The sequence below is a fragment of the Sciurus vulgaris genome, assembly GCF_902686455.1.
Source record: "Sciurus vulgaris genome assembly, chromosome: 1".
NCBI lineage: Eukaryota > Metazoa > Chordata > Mammalia > Rodentia > Sciuridae > Sciurus > Sciurus vulgaris.
In genome coordinates this window covers 99429406-99444237 of record NC_136461.1, presented here as the reverse complement: position 1 = coordinate 99444237, position 14832 = coordinate 99429406, and the positions used below count along the sequence as shown (strand labels likewise).

The 14832-nt window shown below is 50.7% G+C and overlaps 2 protein-coding genes across 2 annotated transcripts in view; both read right to left on the bottom strand.

The window, feature by feature from the left end:
- The window catches only part of RBM15 (RNA binding motif protein 15), a 212368-nt gene that overhangs the window by 83557 nt on the left and 113979 nt on the right, over positions 1-14832 (bottom strand). The gene's annotated exons all lie outside the window — the stretch shown is intronic.
- LOC306654753 (chymosin-like) lies at positions 2901-14692 on the bottom strand. The gene is made up of 9 exons (XM_079128614.1): positions 14597-14692; positions 11652-11802; positions 10549-10666; positions 9648-9766; positions 7153-7352; positions 5566-5679; positions 4575-4719; positions 3878-3976; positions 2901-3103 (listed from the first exon to the last, which is right to left on the bottom strand). Exons 1-9 carry the CDS (start codon positions 14656-14658, stop codon positions 2966-2968), a joined length of 1146 nt encoding a protein of 381 aa, XP_078984740.1. The 5' UTR covers positions 14659-14692; the 3' UTR covers positions 2901-2965.

Sequence of the window (14832 nt, the reverse complement as noted above, 5' to 3'; positions counted from 1 at the left end):
GGGTGCTAAGTACTCCTCTGGATGCTGAGGATTCCGAAAGGAAAGAGACACAGGGGCTGTCTGCACCTTGGAGGGAGACAGATGTGTCAGCAGATCACCAAGACACGACTCTTCACAATGTGGGCACTGCTGAGCAACCAGGAGGCAGAGGAGTGGGGCTGTCATCTCAGAGGAAGTGACATTTAAGCTGCCTGAGAAGGCAAAGGAGACAGTAGGAGAAGATTCAGAGGCAAGCTGTAGGGTGTTTAGGTGCCACCATGGCAAAAAGACTGTGGCAGCTTATGGCTACCAAGGCTACCTCTGCTGCCCTCTCCCTGCCTGGGCCTAGTGAGCCAGATCAGCACTACAAAGGCCTCCCCCATCCTCACAGCTCCTTCCCAGATATAGATGTGCTGATGACCCCCTGGTCCCTTCTCAGGTCCCTTCCTTCATAGCTGGTAGAGGCCCCAGGGTTGGGCCTGGCTACAGAGCCCCAGGGGTGGGGGAGACTTTGCAGATCCCAACAACCTGAAGGCGGCTAGTCCACCTCCTTTCCCTTCAGAGTCCTCCCAATAGGCAAAAAGAGGGTCCACTGGACAGCAAAGGAATGGGGAGTGGTGAGCAAGGGGAGGGAGCCAATATGGAAAGCCACAGACACCAAGAGAATAGTGTGACTCTTGAAGGTCTCCCTGATTGAGTCGCTCACTGGGGCATTCCATGAGTTAGCCACCTCCCCGCCCCCCTCCTCATGAGCCCACAGTCTGTGAGGGAGACAGTTGAAGAAATAAAGAAGACAAAGCAGCAGCCTGGTAGGAGCATCCTGAAGAAATGAGGACCGATTTGAGGTCCGAAAGATGATTAAAAGGCAGAGGGGTTGGCATTTGAAGAACGTTCCAGGCAGCTGCATCCAGAACTGAGGTCACAGGTGTGCTGCACTGCCCATTCCTGGAGAGCCTCAGGAGGCAGATGTTACACACACTGCCTGCTCATGAGAGCAACTGACGCCAAGGACAGGGGGTTGGGGTGGGTGGGGGCCATTTAGTCCATGTCTCACATTTATGAGTGCCACCATATTTAGCCTTTCTTCATTAGCTCCAATTGAAGTTTGAGAATTTAAAATACAATCGTGAAATGAAAGTCATTGAAATATATGGCACAATTGTTGTAAGCTCATTTGGTAGTGTGTGTGTGTGTGTGTGTGTGTGTGTGTGTGTGTGTGTGTGTGTGTGTGTTTAATCTGTAGGAAGACTAAAAATAATGAAAGTGGCCCAATTCTGTCTCACTCTTGGCAAATAGACAGTATCGATCCTAGATAATAAAAGTGAGGCTTAGAGAAGTCACCCAAAGCCAGAACTGTCTCTTCAGCACCACGCCTGCCTCCCTGGCCCCTGAGGCTCAGACAGGCCTGCCCAAGTCCCCCGTCCTTGAAGTCCTGGATGTTCTCCTATGGCCTCTACCCCAAGCCACCCCAGGTACCTCAGCTCACCCTCCTCCTCAATCTCACCCCACAAAGCCCAGCCCTGCCCCTTCCCTGCCAGAGGCCAGGGCTGCTCCACAGACCCACACAGGCCCTGTGGATGGGTGGCACCTCCATTGCCCTGGGTCCCTCATCTTGTTTGTGTTCAAATACAACTGGGCAAGACCTCAGGATATGCCCCCTGGTGGGCCTGTCAGCAGCATCCCATCTCATCTCACACTGGGACAAAGAATCAGGCATGTCTGACTCCTCCTCTTCAGATCTCTCCTTTGGTGAAGCAATGCTATCACCAAACCTGCAGCTTCCTACCCTTGGGACTGGCTGCCCTCCTCACCTTTCCTATTTGCAGAGCCAGCACCATGATCAGGACAAGGTGGGGACAGGGACTAGGTAGCAAATTGGACCCACCCTTTCCAAGAACATCTGAGACTTAACCAACTATGCAGGAGCAACTTCAAGTCCAATCACTATATTTGGGGTAGGGAGAGAAAGGGGACAGGCTGGCTCTGATTTAGAAAACTGATCAATTTGCTGTCCCATGAGAGGAGAAAGACTGTCAAAAAAGAAAATGCCATAAAAGAGGAGGGAGACCATGGAAGCAAATGCGTGTGGTCCCCAGCAAAGAACTGTCCAGAATCAGCCAACCTGACTCCAGGCCTGGGATCTCCCCAAGAAGTTTGTCCTTCTGCCCACCCAGGCAGCCGAGAGCCTCAACTGAGCATAACAGTACCCACCTTTGTTCTGGCCCCGTGAGGTTTGCATCCCTTGCCTGGCCCTCCCAGGAAGAGTGTGCAGAGCTCCGTGAGCTTGGTGTTCTGCCTGCTTGACAACCACAGTTCTCCCAGGGAACCTTAATGCTGACATCTGGCCTTGAACATCAGCCACTGAGAGCCAGGTTCACACGAGTCTACCCTCAGAAATGAAGCTGCTTTTGAGCCCCTAAGACTGTGGACAGGATACTGAACTGTAGTTCATTCACCCAGGGCGAATGGCATCCTGAGACCCTTGGCTCTCTGCCCGACACTCTCCGCCTGTCACATCATCCATCTTTTCAACAGCAGTGAGAACTTTCTCCTAATGGACCTTCAGCCTTTCTCTGTGTGGGCCAAGTGTTCTCCACTCAGCTCCATCACCATGCCCTTGCCTCTCATCCTCTAGTACTCTTTTTCCAGAAAGATCTAGAGCAGGAGGACAGGTAGGAAAGATGTCATAACTGGTCTTCCCTGACCTGAACTTGAAATAGCCATTCCCTTCCTGAAAGTCTCCACCCATCAACTGTCCTCCCCAACACACGTGGCCCCAGCCCTGCCCATCCACTACATGGAAGTCACAAACCCAGCCCTGTATCAGTGTAGGGTCAGTCCCAATGAAAACAAGGGAGAACAGGCTTTGCAGGAAAGTGTTTATTAAGAACTATCTACGTGATCTCTGTGTGTATGTGTGTACATGTATTTGTACATGCATGTGTTTGAGGAAAATGTGGTCTGTGATCTGTGGTCAGAGGTACAATCAGACAGCCTTGGCCAACCCCACACGGTTATTAGTTCTGTCAAAAATACTGTAATACTCTCGGATGAAGACAGTCCCCAAGATCCACAGTGGGGAATTATTGCTCCCCTGGAAGCCGCTGTAGCAGAAGTCCTGGTCCTGGGAAAGACAAGGCTGAGATGAAGCTGGTTCCAGCACCATTTGCAGTGCTTCCTGAGAGGTGTTTGTCTGCCCCAGTCCACAATTACTCTGTATTATTTCACTTCATCCTTAAAATCATCTTCCCAGACAAGCAAACAACTACCAGATTCACCTCACTCAACAGATAAAAAAATCAAGATTCAAAAACTGAAGTAACTTCATCCAAGATGATCTGGTGGGATCCTGGAGCTCTGAGCCCTGGTCCCCTGCACTGGGCCCCATGTCCCCTACCTGTTCCCTCCAGCCCCCTGCCCTCTGGCACTTAGTGCCCACTACCCTGGTAATCAGCCAGAGCTGGCCTAAGGACCTGGGGCAACTGCCTCACTAGTTTGGGTCACTCAGGATCAGGTCAATGCTGAGGTCAGCAGTCCTCAAAAAGGCTCAAAAAGTCCAGGCCCCCAAAGAAACTCTGGACAGAGCTCTAGGTCCCCAGGGCTTAGCGACTTCAGTGATGAGAGGCTCCCAGGGATATCTGTTCCCCTCACACCTCAACACTCTGTCCTTCCTGTTCCACATTTCACATTTCAGTGAGGCTACAATGGCCACAAATGAGGCCAAAGGATGACATGGCCCCACCCAAAAGGGTCAGTCAGTCTAAATGATGGCCCTGAATTCTCCAGCTGGCCCATGCTACGTCCTATCACTAGGCCAGTGCCCAAGGGGAGGAGGGAGAAAGAAGAGGAGAAAGAGGAGGGTGCTAAGGGGAGCCAGGGCGTCCCCTCCATACTCTACCTGGACGGTGTACGCAAAGGGTGGCAATGAATACTTTCTTCCGTGGATCTCAAAGACAACCGTGGGCATGCTGCTCAGGCTCCAGCAGTTGATGTTAAACTAAAGAATCGGGGCAGGGAGAAGGTTGTCATCTGACTGTAAGAGGCGCCCATGCTAAGAGCACAGAACCCCTCCCTTGGCACCATGTAAGCCACAGGTGGCGAGGGGGCCCTGCCTTCTCAAAGGACCATAAGGAGGCTTTCAGAATGAGACCTGATCCCACAACATGGTCCTCAAAGAGTCACACTGAGTGGACCAACCCAGGGACAGTCCCCAGCATGGGACAAGGAGAGCCTTGCCTCTATATCTTCCCCTGTAGGCCCAGACAGAGTGCCTGACAACCCTGGGAGCTCTTGGCCAGCAGAGAGGGAGAAGGATACACTGGTGGCTGGGGACCAAGGGGACCCAGCAAATGTCAGCAAGGCAGGAAGGAACAGCCTCCCAGAGCACCAGGAGCCAGATCACAGCTGCCACACAAAGTGGGGGTTCCCAAGACAAGGATGGGCTGGAAACCAAAGGCCATTGCCAAGGCCCCCAGGAACCCCAAGCCTATGTGGAGACCTGGGCTCCCTCACCCCTTCCCTTCATCATTTCTTTCCTGTGCAAGGGGCCCCTACTTCAGGGGGCCTTGGGAGGTGGGGTGAGGGCCTGACTTTACCTGGCCATACTGGCCTTCTGTGGCTCCGATGGCCTGCTGGATCTTGAGGATGCCATGGGTAGGCCCAGTCAGCAGGGAGGTGCCTGTGTCCAGAATGGCCTGGCAGCCACCATCACAGGCCACTACCACACCATTGACAGTGATCCTAGGAGGGTGAATAAGAGGACCTTGAGGCACATCCTTCTTCCAGCCCTCCCTACCCACCTGCCAAACTCCAGAGGGAGGGAAAGGCATCCCCAACCACCCCTGGCCCACCTCCATTTGGTCCCTTCCTAGAGCCCCTAAAACCTCCTGAGTTCAGAAGAAACACCTGAAACCATCTTCTCCCAATTCAATGGTCAAATTGAGGACTGCCCACCTTCTGTGGGTCAGAAATCAAACAATGAATTCTAGTGCATTACGGGATGAAATGGGGACTGTACTAGCTGCCTGAAGATTTGGTTTCAAGTTTTCTCTCTGCCATTTATCAGCAGCATGATTCAGGCAAGTTGTCCAGTTTTGTGCACTCACTCAATTTTCTCATCTATAAAATGGGCACATAAGTAACCCCAGCCTTGATGTCCTCAAAGCATGGGGATAATAGGGACTGGGGTGTAGCTTAGTGGTAGAGCACTTGCTTGCATGCACAAGGCCATGGATTCATTCCCCAGCAATAAATTAATAAATAAAATTTTAAATAGGAATAATAATGACACCCACCTTAGAGGATTTTAGTGGAGAATAAATGATATGGTGTCATATAACTGCTCAGCACTGTGCCTAACAGGTAGGATGTTCTCAATAAACACAGCTAGTATTTTGAATAAAGCAGGTGAAGGTGCAGTGTTACCACTAACAGAAGTCACTGGCCTCAGAACGTCCGCTTCAGAATCCTATGGATGCAACCATGCTGCTGTCCTTCTCAGTACCCTGTGGCCTGACACCCAGGACCCCACCTCCCCAACCTGGAGTCAGCGTCTGGTTGGGGCCGAGGCAGGCTCTGCTCACCCACCTGTCCACAGCAAACTGCCAGTACTGCTGCAGGGTCACAGGCACCCAGTCCAGGGAGCCTGTGTAGTAGGATGGGTCGATGGCCCCCAGAGTGAGCATGCTCCCCTGGCCATTCCTGGAACCAAGGCAAGGCATGCTGTGGCACAATGACACCCTGCTGGGGAGGAGTGCCCCCGACGCCCCACCCCTGAGGCAGAGATGATAGAGCTGTCCCTGCCCCTCACTCTTCCCCACCAACTGAGCTTCCTTCTGATGTCAGCCACTACACCCTTTCTTGTTGGAGTGCCCACCCCTGGGCTCAGGCAGCACTCAGAGCCCAGAGAGCAGCATTATTTAAGGAGGGGAGGTAGTGACCCACCACACAGGTGGGGACTGCCAGCTCTGCTCTGCCACCGTCAGGTGTTCATGGTTGTCCTCTTGTACCTGCACCCACTCCCACCCACCACTCAGGATGTTCTGCCCACAGCAGGAGAGGGGTCTTCAACAAGGTCCCACACTCTGGATTAAGACTGCCACCCAAGCCCAAATCCCCTCAGTTCCTCCTGGGGCACCGTCTCACCTGTGTTGAGGAGTGCTTGCACTCTTACCTGCTTTCCATGCTGCTTTTGCTTCCCAGAATCCATTAAGACCCTCTCACCCCAGACCTAGTGCATGCTGTCCCCATTGTCTAAAATGTGCTGTCTTCTGTCCCGCACCTGATAACTCCCACCTACCCCTCATAGTTTGTTCCCATCCCCCAGATACACACACGTGGGCATGCACCACACATGCTTCAACAGGGTGGACTTCCCAGGTGTTGCAAAGCCACTGACTACATGTGAACCTCCCAGCAGAGCTTCTCATAGTTGTTTGATTACAATGTGTAGAAATATATGCCTTTTTCCCCTGCTTGTCTTGTTTGCTGATGGGAGCCCATCTCCCGTCTCAGCTGCTGCACAGAGAAGGGCCCAGGAGATGTGTATTGAGTGAATGAATGAATGAATGAATGAATGAATGAATGAATGAGTGAACTGCACCAATTTACCCCTTGCCTGGGTTCCCCTGGCCTCAGCCCCCCAGCACCTTCTCCTGGAGGTGACTTTTCCTCTTCCAGCTGCCACCCATCCCCAGCCAAGTTGAACTGGATCATCACAGGGAGCAGGAACACTGGCCCATGAGCAGGTGACCTGGGTTCCAGCTTTGGCTCAGTCACAGTTCCCACATGATCATCCCTCCCCAGGCCCGTTTCCTCCCTAGTGAAAGGAGAAGGTGGGACTCCTTTGGAGTCAGTTCTCAAAGCCTGTGGATCTCAATGACATGACAAAATGATTTCTGAAGACCCATCACTTGGGAAGAAAGAAGTTCAAAGCTTATAGGCAGAGATGGGATCAGACTTTTGTTTTCTAAAAGTCAATTAAAGTTACCTTTGACCTAGTGAAATCTGACTGTATAAATGACTCTACTGGGGGACTTTAGACAAAAGGATTCGATGGACCAGGAGAGGGCTTGCTTGGGTGCTGGTGACTGGCAGTGTGTCCAGGGTGTGGACACTGGCTTCGGTAGACAGCTCTTACCAGGCTGTCAGATCCCAGCTGGGCACAGCTCCTACCTGCTCATGTAAACTGAGAACAAGTCTTGGGCCAGCAGGTGCCTGTTCATCATGTTATCAAATACGGGCACTGAGCCCTTGGAGGCGAGGGCAGGATAGGCCAGCCCCAGAATCCCATCAAACGCAGAGTAGGTAAAGATGTCACCAGGCTCCTGAGTGCTCAGGCCCATGGTCTGATGGGGGTCCACGATGTCGGAGACCTGCAAGAAAGTCATTATGACCTCCACCAGGGAGTCCCTATGACCAGAGACAGAAAAGTTCCAGGATGGGGGCATCCAGATTTGGGTCACAAGCTGGTGTCAGGGTTTCAGCCACAGAGCCCTCTTATAAGCCAGGTAGTTATTTGATCTTAAAAAATAAATTTAAAAAATCCCTCCTTCTTCTGTACTCTGTGCTGTGGTTTTGAAGAACTGGCCTAATGAGGCAAGAAGCCAGGGAATAAAAGACACAGAGCCAGATGCAGAAATTGGTGCTAATATTGGGGATGAGCCCAAGGAAGGGGTAGGAGGAGAGCTGCCCAAGGCCCTCTGCAGGCCTGCAGCCCCCTATCAGCTGTGCCTGGGTGTTCTTCCCTCAGAGAAGAGCTGTGGAGATACTACCAAACAAAGAAAGAACGTGATGCATCCTGCATCCCCAAAACTCAGTGTGGATCCCTGTTCTGCCATGTACTGACTGTGACCTTAAGTAAGTACCTCTCTGAGCCTCAACCCCTGATAAATCTGATAAATGGAATAACAACACCATCTCCTCAAGGTAGCCCTCAGGCTAAATCCATCCTCCTTAAGAGGCAGACAAAGCCATCTTTTTTTTTTTTTTTTTTTTTTTTTTTTTTTTTTTTGGTGAGGGTAGGTACCAGGGATTGAACTCAGGGGCACCCACCACTGAGTCACATCCCCAGCCCTATTTTGTATTTTATTTAGAGACAGGGTCTCCCTGAGTTGCTTAGCACCTCATCGTTGCTGAGGCTGCTTTGAACTTTCAATCCTTCTGCCTCAGCCTCCCAAGCTGCTGGGATTACAGGTGTGCGCCACCACGCCCAGCAGCCAAAGCCATATTTAAAAATGGAAGTCAGATCATGCCACCCTTGCTACAAGTGTCTGTCCAATAAAGCTCAGCATGAAGCCTCCATTCTGGAGTCCCCTCATGCCTGGTCCTGCTCCTTGCACCCTATCTCACTCCTGATCACCCACCCTGGTCCTCCTCTCCCTCAGAGCTTCCAGTCCTCCCTTCCGGGGTTTGCACTTGCTGCTCCCTCTGTGGCAGTGCCCCCTAGGTCTTCTCGGGGCCCAGCCTCTGGAACTGCATCATTTGAATTCCAGCCTGCAACAGGCCACTATGTCCTCCAGATCTCTGCCCCCAGCCCCCAAGCACTCTTTTCATACTTTCCAGGTTCATTCTCTTCATGCCATTCAGTGCTGTTCAAAGTCTTCTGACTTAAGTGTCCCTTGTCTCCCCCCTGGACTGTAACCATGATGGTACAGTCCCCCCATCCCTCTTGTTCACCACTGTATCTTCAGTTCCAAAACTCAGGTTCAATGACCATTCACAGAATGAGTGAATGATGACTAAATGCCGAAGAATAAACTAATTCATTCTTTCAGTCAACAACGATCATTGAGAGTCTGCAATAAGCCAGGTACCTGAGGAGATAGCAAGGGACAAGAAAAGTACCTGCGCTGGGGGAACTTACATTCCAGTGGGACAGACAGACAACACATTTCTAAAAGAAGTAATATAAGCCAGCATGGTGGTGCACCTCTGTAATCCCTGGGGCCTGGGAGGCTGAGGCAGGAGGATCCTGAGTTCAAGGTCAGCCTCAGCAACTTGGTGGGGCCCTAAGTAACTTAGCGAGACCTAAAGCTTTTTTTAAAAGAGATGGGGATATGGCTCAGTGGTTAAGCACCCCTGGGTTTACTCCCTGGTGCCAAAAAAAAAAAAAGTAATACAGAACAGTAATATAGAACATGTCAGATGACTGTCACCCTCTGAGGAAAAATACATCAAGATAGGGTAGGGTAGGCAGTGGGTCACTTTATACAATGGTGAGATAGGCGCCATTGATAAAGTGACATCAAGCAAAGATGTAAGAGGAAATTTGGGGAAAGCAGGCTGGGAGGGGAGGGTGCCAGAGGTGGTCCAGCTGTAGCAAGGGTGCACATGGGGTAAAATGGACTGTGGAGTAGGTGGCACAAGCTCAGAATGCTCAACCCTATTGAGGACACATGAACAAGGACTGGGGAGACGGAAAACGGAACCCAGAGGAGGCTCTCGGGTGGGGCTCTGCGGGCTGACAAGGGAAGGTGAGGAGGGAGGAAGGGGACACCCCACAGCTGGCTGGGGCTAAAATCCCTCTCAGAATCCTCCCCAGGTGAACGGCACATGAAAGACTCCTTGGCACCCACACAGGTGCAGCCCACCTGAGCCAGGGTGTCTGGGCAGGAAAGCAGCTGCCAGGAAAGTCAAGGTGAGCACTAGCCCCCCACGGCCCCACTTACAGTGACAGTGTCATAGCCCAGGAAGCCCAGCACCATGCCCGTGGCATACTGGACAAACAGGGGCTGGCTCAGGTTCTGGAAGGTGGAAGACTTGGTCGGGTCAAAGCGGCGGTGTTTTTCTGGAACACAGACCCAGTGTTAGTGGGTTCTCAGGATCTTCTCGCTACCTAACATTGCCAGGGCTGACCCCTTGCCATATTCCTATAAGAATTCAGTCTCAGTACTGGCCATTCCCTCTTTTAAAAATGAGCAGCTTCTTCTTTCTATGATCTTGGTCCCACAACTAAGTAGAAAATATTCCTTTGCTGCTCAACCCAGCTCTGGTCCCAGTGCTGCCTGTGTAGCTTCCAAACAAAAAAGAAAAGAAAACCCATCTCTGTGGTTCCTGTGGACATTGCACTTGTACCAGCTGAGTAATCTCAGCCATGCCCCTACTCCTCTCCAAACCTTGGTTTCCTCATCTGTGAAATGGGGATAAAAAGAGTACCCACCTCGCAGGACTGCAGGGAAGGAAGTGCCTAACATATGTAAATGTTTGCTCTTCATTAGTAACAGGCCCTCTAAGTATTCTCCTGTCACCCTGGCATGTCACAGCTCCATTTTATAGAAAGGAAAATGGAGAACCCAGCAGAGTAAACAGCTGGCCTTGGCTCCCAGTAGGGATGAAAGCATCAACAAATTAGGTCTAATTAATTTCCAGCTGGTGTTTTTACACATCAAACCCATGATTTTCACACATTCGCAGTCTGTGGCCAGCTGGCAGGACTGAGCAAGGAGATGGGATCTAACTAGAAGACTGGGAAAGTCAAGCTTGCTCTTTACCCCAGGCCAACCCTCCCCACCACCCTGATCACTGGGTGGATCTGAGTGTGGGGTGGGGCAGAGCAAGAAGGTCACTCACCGCAGGCTTCGCTGTCGCAGTAGACAGAGGGCACCCAGAGGTCTGAAGAGCCTGTGTCAAACACCACGGTGAATTCTTGGGGTGGGGTCCCAATGTAGATCTTTCCAAAGTACTGACTCTGAGAACAGATAGCTCTGGATCAGAAGCAGGGGACAGTGAGGGAGGGGAGGGTCAATGCTGGGCAGGAAGCATGTTTAGGTTTATAGGCCCTGTGCTTTCTGCTCAGAGACCTGGGAGGTCAGGAAGGAGGAAACAGAAGGATTCTGGGAAGGGTTCTTTATCTCAACCCCCACATGTGCTCCCACCCTCATCCATTCATGGCCTGGTCCTTCCATGCCCCCTACAAGCACCGCTACAATCAGCCTCAGAAGCAGACCTCGAACCAGAACTGAAATCTGCCTGGGAGAGGGACAGGGCCACCACTGCCAGGGCAGGAAGAAGCTGAACACAGAGGTGGGTCATCAGCTGTGTGCAGGGCCCTGAGACCTAAGCCATGCTACCCAGTCCCTCCTGCCCTTGCCAGCCCTCCCCACATTTCGGAGCCAAGACTGGGGATCCGGAAAGGTGAAGATGACCTAGATATGGAAATGAGAGCACAGAAGGGGAAAAGGTTGGTTGTTACTGCCAAGAGTGACAGATGAAAGAGATACAAGCTTCAAAATGGAAAAGGGCACAAGGACGTTTCCTCCTGGTTCCTGGGTGGGAGGGAAAGGAAGATGGTGCCCATGTCCTGGGCAGCCCATTTTTCAATGGGCACCAACTATACCAGCTGTCCCCATTCCTGCTGAGCCCAGACTAAGACATGGTTTCCTGGACTGGGAAGGCAAGCCCGAGGTTGGATCAGGAGCAGATCATGGGCCCCAGAGGGATGTTGTATGATGAAGGTCATCTGAGTTCAGACCATTTCAGCAAGGACATTGGATCCCTAAAGTCAGAGTGTTGCCTGTGCCAGGTAGGCGGCCCACTGTAGCGCTACTGAGGGCAAGAAGATGGAAGGTGGTCTCTTTACAGCCCCTGGGTTCCACAGTTCCTGAAAGAAGGAAAGCCCTAGGAAGTCAGGGATCAAGGGACAGAAGAATTCAGGCCTGGGAAGAGTCACTCACATCAAGATAGTTGGCCAGTGGTTCCTGGGCCACTTTCCCAATGCTGGAGCTCTTTCTCATGAACTCACTCTGGTGTTTCTTCAGAAAGTCCTCCAGAAGCCCAAGGTTCTGCAGGGTGCTCCTCAGTGACCTCCCTTTATGTAGTGGGATCCTGAGGAGGTGAAGAAAATTCATGATGAGGGAGGCTGTGGACTCCGTAAACTATCCTCACACGGCTATTCCCAGTCCAGCCTCTGGTCACCAACCCACTGACTGAGGCCAAGCATTTTTTATCATGACCCAAAGTAAGAAATATATTTTATACAGGTTGCGGTTGTAGCTCAGTGGAAGAGCGTTTGCCTAGCATGTGTGAGACACTGGGTTCCATCCTCGGAACCACATAAAAATAAATAAGTACATAAAATAAAGGTATAAAATACAATAACATTTTATATCAGTTCACAGACCAATGCCTAACCTTACAAAATGCAGCAAACCAATATTTTCTATTCTTTTCTCTTTTTAATGGCGGAAACTCACTAGATTTATTTAATAACTCACTAAGGATTTTGCAGTGCAAAGATTGAAAGATCTAAGAATATCATCACTCATTCAGTCACCAAATTCTTGCTGCATACCTACTTTGTGCCAGACACTCTACAAGACATGGGATATGATAGCAAAAAGGTTAAAATCTCAACCCTCCAGGAGCTCCCAGTCTGGAAAGGAAAACCATGTCTCCCACACCCTGTGATGCTCCTGCCCTCTGCTAACCCTTTCTCTCCACTCTCTGGGCAGCTTTTGCCCTAAAGTGGTTGAAATTCTTTACAGCATTTCTCAGCACAGAGCTGGGACCCCAGGGACCTCTTGATCCGGTTTAGGTATTAGATAATGGAGGCAAGTCACCAGGGAAGAAATCAAGAGGGGAAAAAGAGCAGAAATTTATTCTAGACCTGGCTCTCACCTGTTCATGACAACTTGGGAGGTCCTCCAACTTCTCTGAGCTTCACCTTGGTGGCTTCCCCAAACCTTCTAAGATTCACTGTGGTGGCTCCTCAAAGCCCTCCAAGATTCATCCTCAGAGATTTTCCAAATTCCTCTGAGCCTCATGTTGGTGGCTCCCCAAAGCCCTCTGAGCTTCAGGTCCCTCCTCTATAGAAAGGGTAATGCCTTCCTTTCCAACAACTCTTCTGACTCTGCCTCTGACCAACCGGGTGAATTTATCTGTCCTCTCCTATAGACTGAAGGAGAGGAGATTCCATGGTTCCTTCTGCCTCTAAGAAATATGTGGCCCTCCTTTGGGGGCAGGTAGGGGGCTAGTTTAAAGGACAGCTTGAGACTGCAGATTCAAAACTACTTTGAGAGCAATAAATTGGCATTGATTCTCAGACTCACAAAGAGAATGAATTTTCTCAGTTTGTTCATATCCCAGGCCACCATATGGATGCACCTATATGTACAGATAAATGACAGCCTCACCTCTGGTACTCTCACTCCTGGCTCTCAGACCTGACTTAGAAATGAAAGGTCCAAGGCTGGGGGAGATAGCTCGGTTGGTAAAGTGCTTGCCTTGCAAGCACAGGGCCCTGGGTTTGATCCTCAGCACCGCAAAAAAAAAAAAAAAAAAAAAAAAAGAAGAAGAAATGAAAGGTCCACAAGATGTTTCTCAGTTTTTTTTTTTTGTTTGTTTGTTTGTTTGTTTGTTTCTCAGTTTTTGTCTCAGATGATAGGAAAGGACTTAAGCATACAAGGAATGGGGCTGGACTGAGCTCCTGAGACCAGCTCCCAGGTACCTTTCCTTTGTCTCCATGTCCATGCCCCAGAATGCTTTCTGCTTGGCTCCATCTCCAGTCCCTGATTGGCTGCAGATTTAAATGCTAAATGCCTGATGACTTCCCCATTAAGAAGCTGAGCCTCTGCTGAGCTGACCTGTCCCAGCTCAAGGCCTCAGAGAGCTTTTTCTCCAAGAGAGAAGTCAGCAGCATCCAGATGGCAGCACACTCTCTGGTGCTAAACCAGGGTGATAGTACTTCCTGGAGGTTTCAGCACCAGGGAGTCCCCAGCTCTAGCTCTGTCTCCGGCCCCTGGGCTGGGACTGCCAGCACCCCCAAGGACCAGGACTTCATTTTTAGAACTACCTTGAAGAGAACTAACTGGTTGGAAGCACCCTGATTAAGCACCCTGATTCCTTTCCAGGCATCCAGTTTCCCCAGGGAGGCGCTCAGGCTTCCCTGTGTTCAGGCTTGTTGACAGGACTCAAATCCAAGCTCCTGCAGGTAGTGTGATGTCATAGCGAGGGTGCAGGCCACCTGGGGCCAAGCTCTGGCTCCTCCATTACTAGCTACATGGTCTTGGGCAGCTCAAGGACAATCCCTCCTTCCCTCCCTGAACAACAGTTCCTAGCTAAGCCACGAGGATTAGTAATGGTATAGGTAAAGGTTAAGGGCCTGGTATCTCATAACTAACAGCTCAACAAATATCAGCTATTATTTTTGAAGGAGACCTAAACTTGAACTTCACCATCAGAGGACATCACAAGAAGAGAACTTGGTTTTGTTTAATGAATGCATGTATAGCTTTTATCGTGTGTCAGACACTAGTTAAAGCATTTTTAAAAATATTAGCTCATATGATCCTCATAACAGTCCTATTAGACACTATTATGTAATTTTGAATAGATGAGGAAACTGAGGCACAGAGAATTCAGATAGTGACAGAGTTGGGAATCAAATGCCAGACATTTAACTCCAGAAGTCATGCCCTCATCTCCTGTGGGTTACCCATCTGACTCCTCATGCTAAGGGGCACATTGAAGGGAACATGCAAAGGCAAGACCCACAAGTGACTATCCTAGAACCAACAGCACTTCCTCCCAAGACTCCCCAGAGCAACAAATGACTGGAAGTCCAGGGGCACACTACCCAGAGACAATGCATGGGATGCCCTTGGCAGGGTTTGATATTCACCTGGTAACAGTGCTGCCCTGGGAGAGAGCAAGGACTGCAAGGAGCACCACGAGGCGCCTCATCCTGGACCACAGGTGACCACCACTCCAGCCAATGCCCATCCTCACAGCCTTTATAGAGAAACAGGGTTCCCTCTGGCTGGATGCCCAGACTTCAGAGTCAGCCCCTGACTTCAGACCACTCCACAAACATAGTGAGATAGTACCCAGACTACCTAAGACCCACATTGATAATGG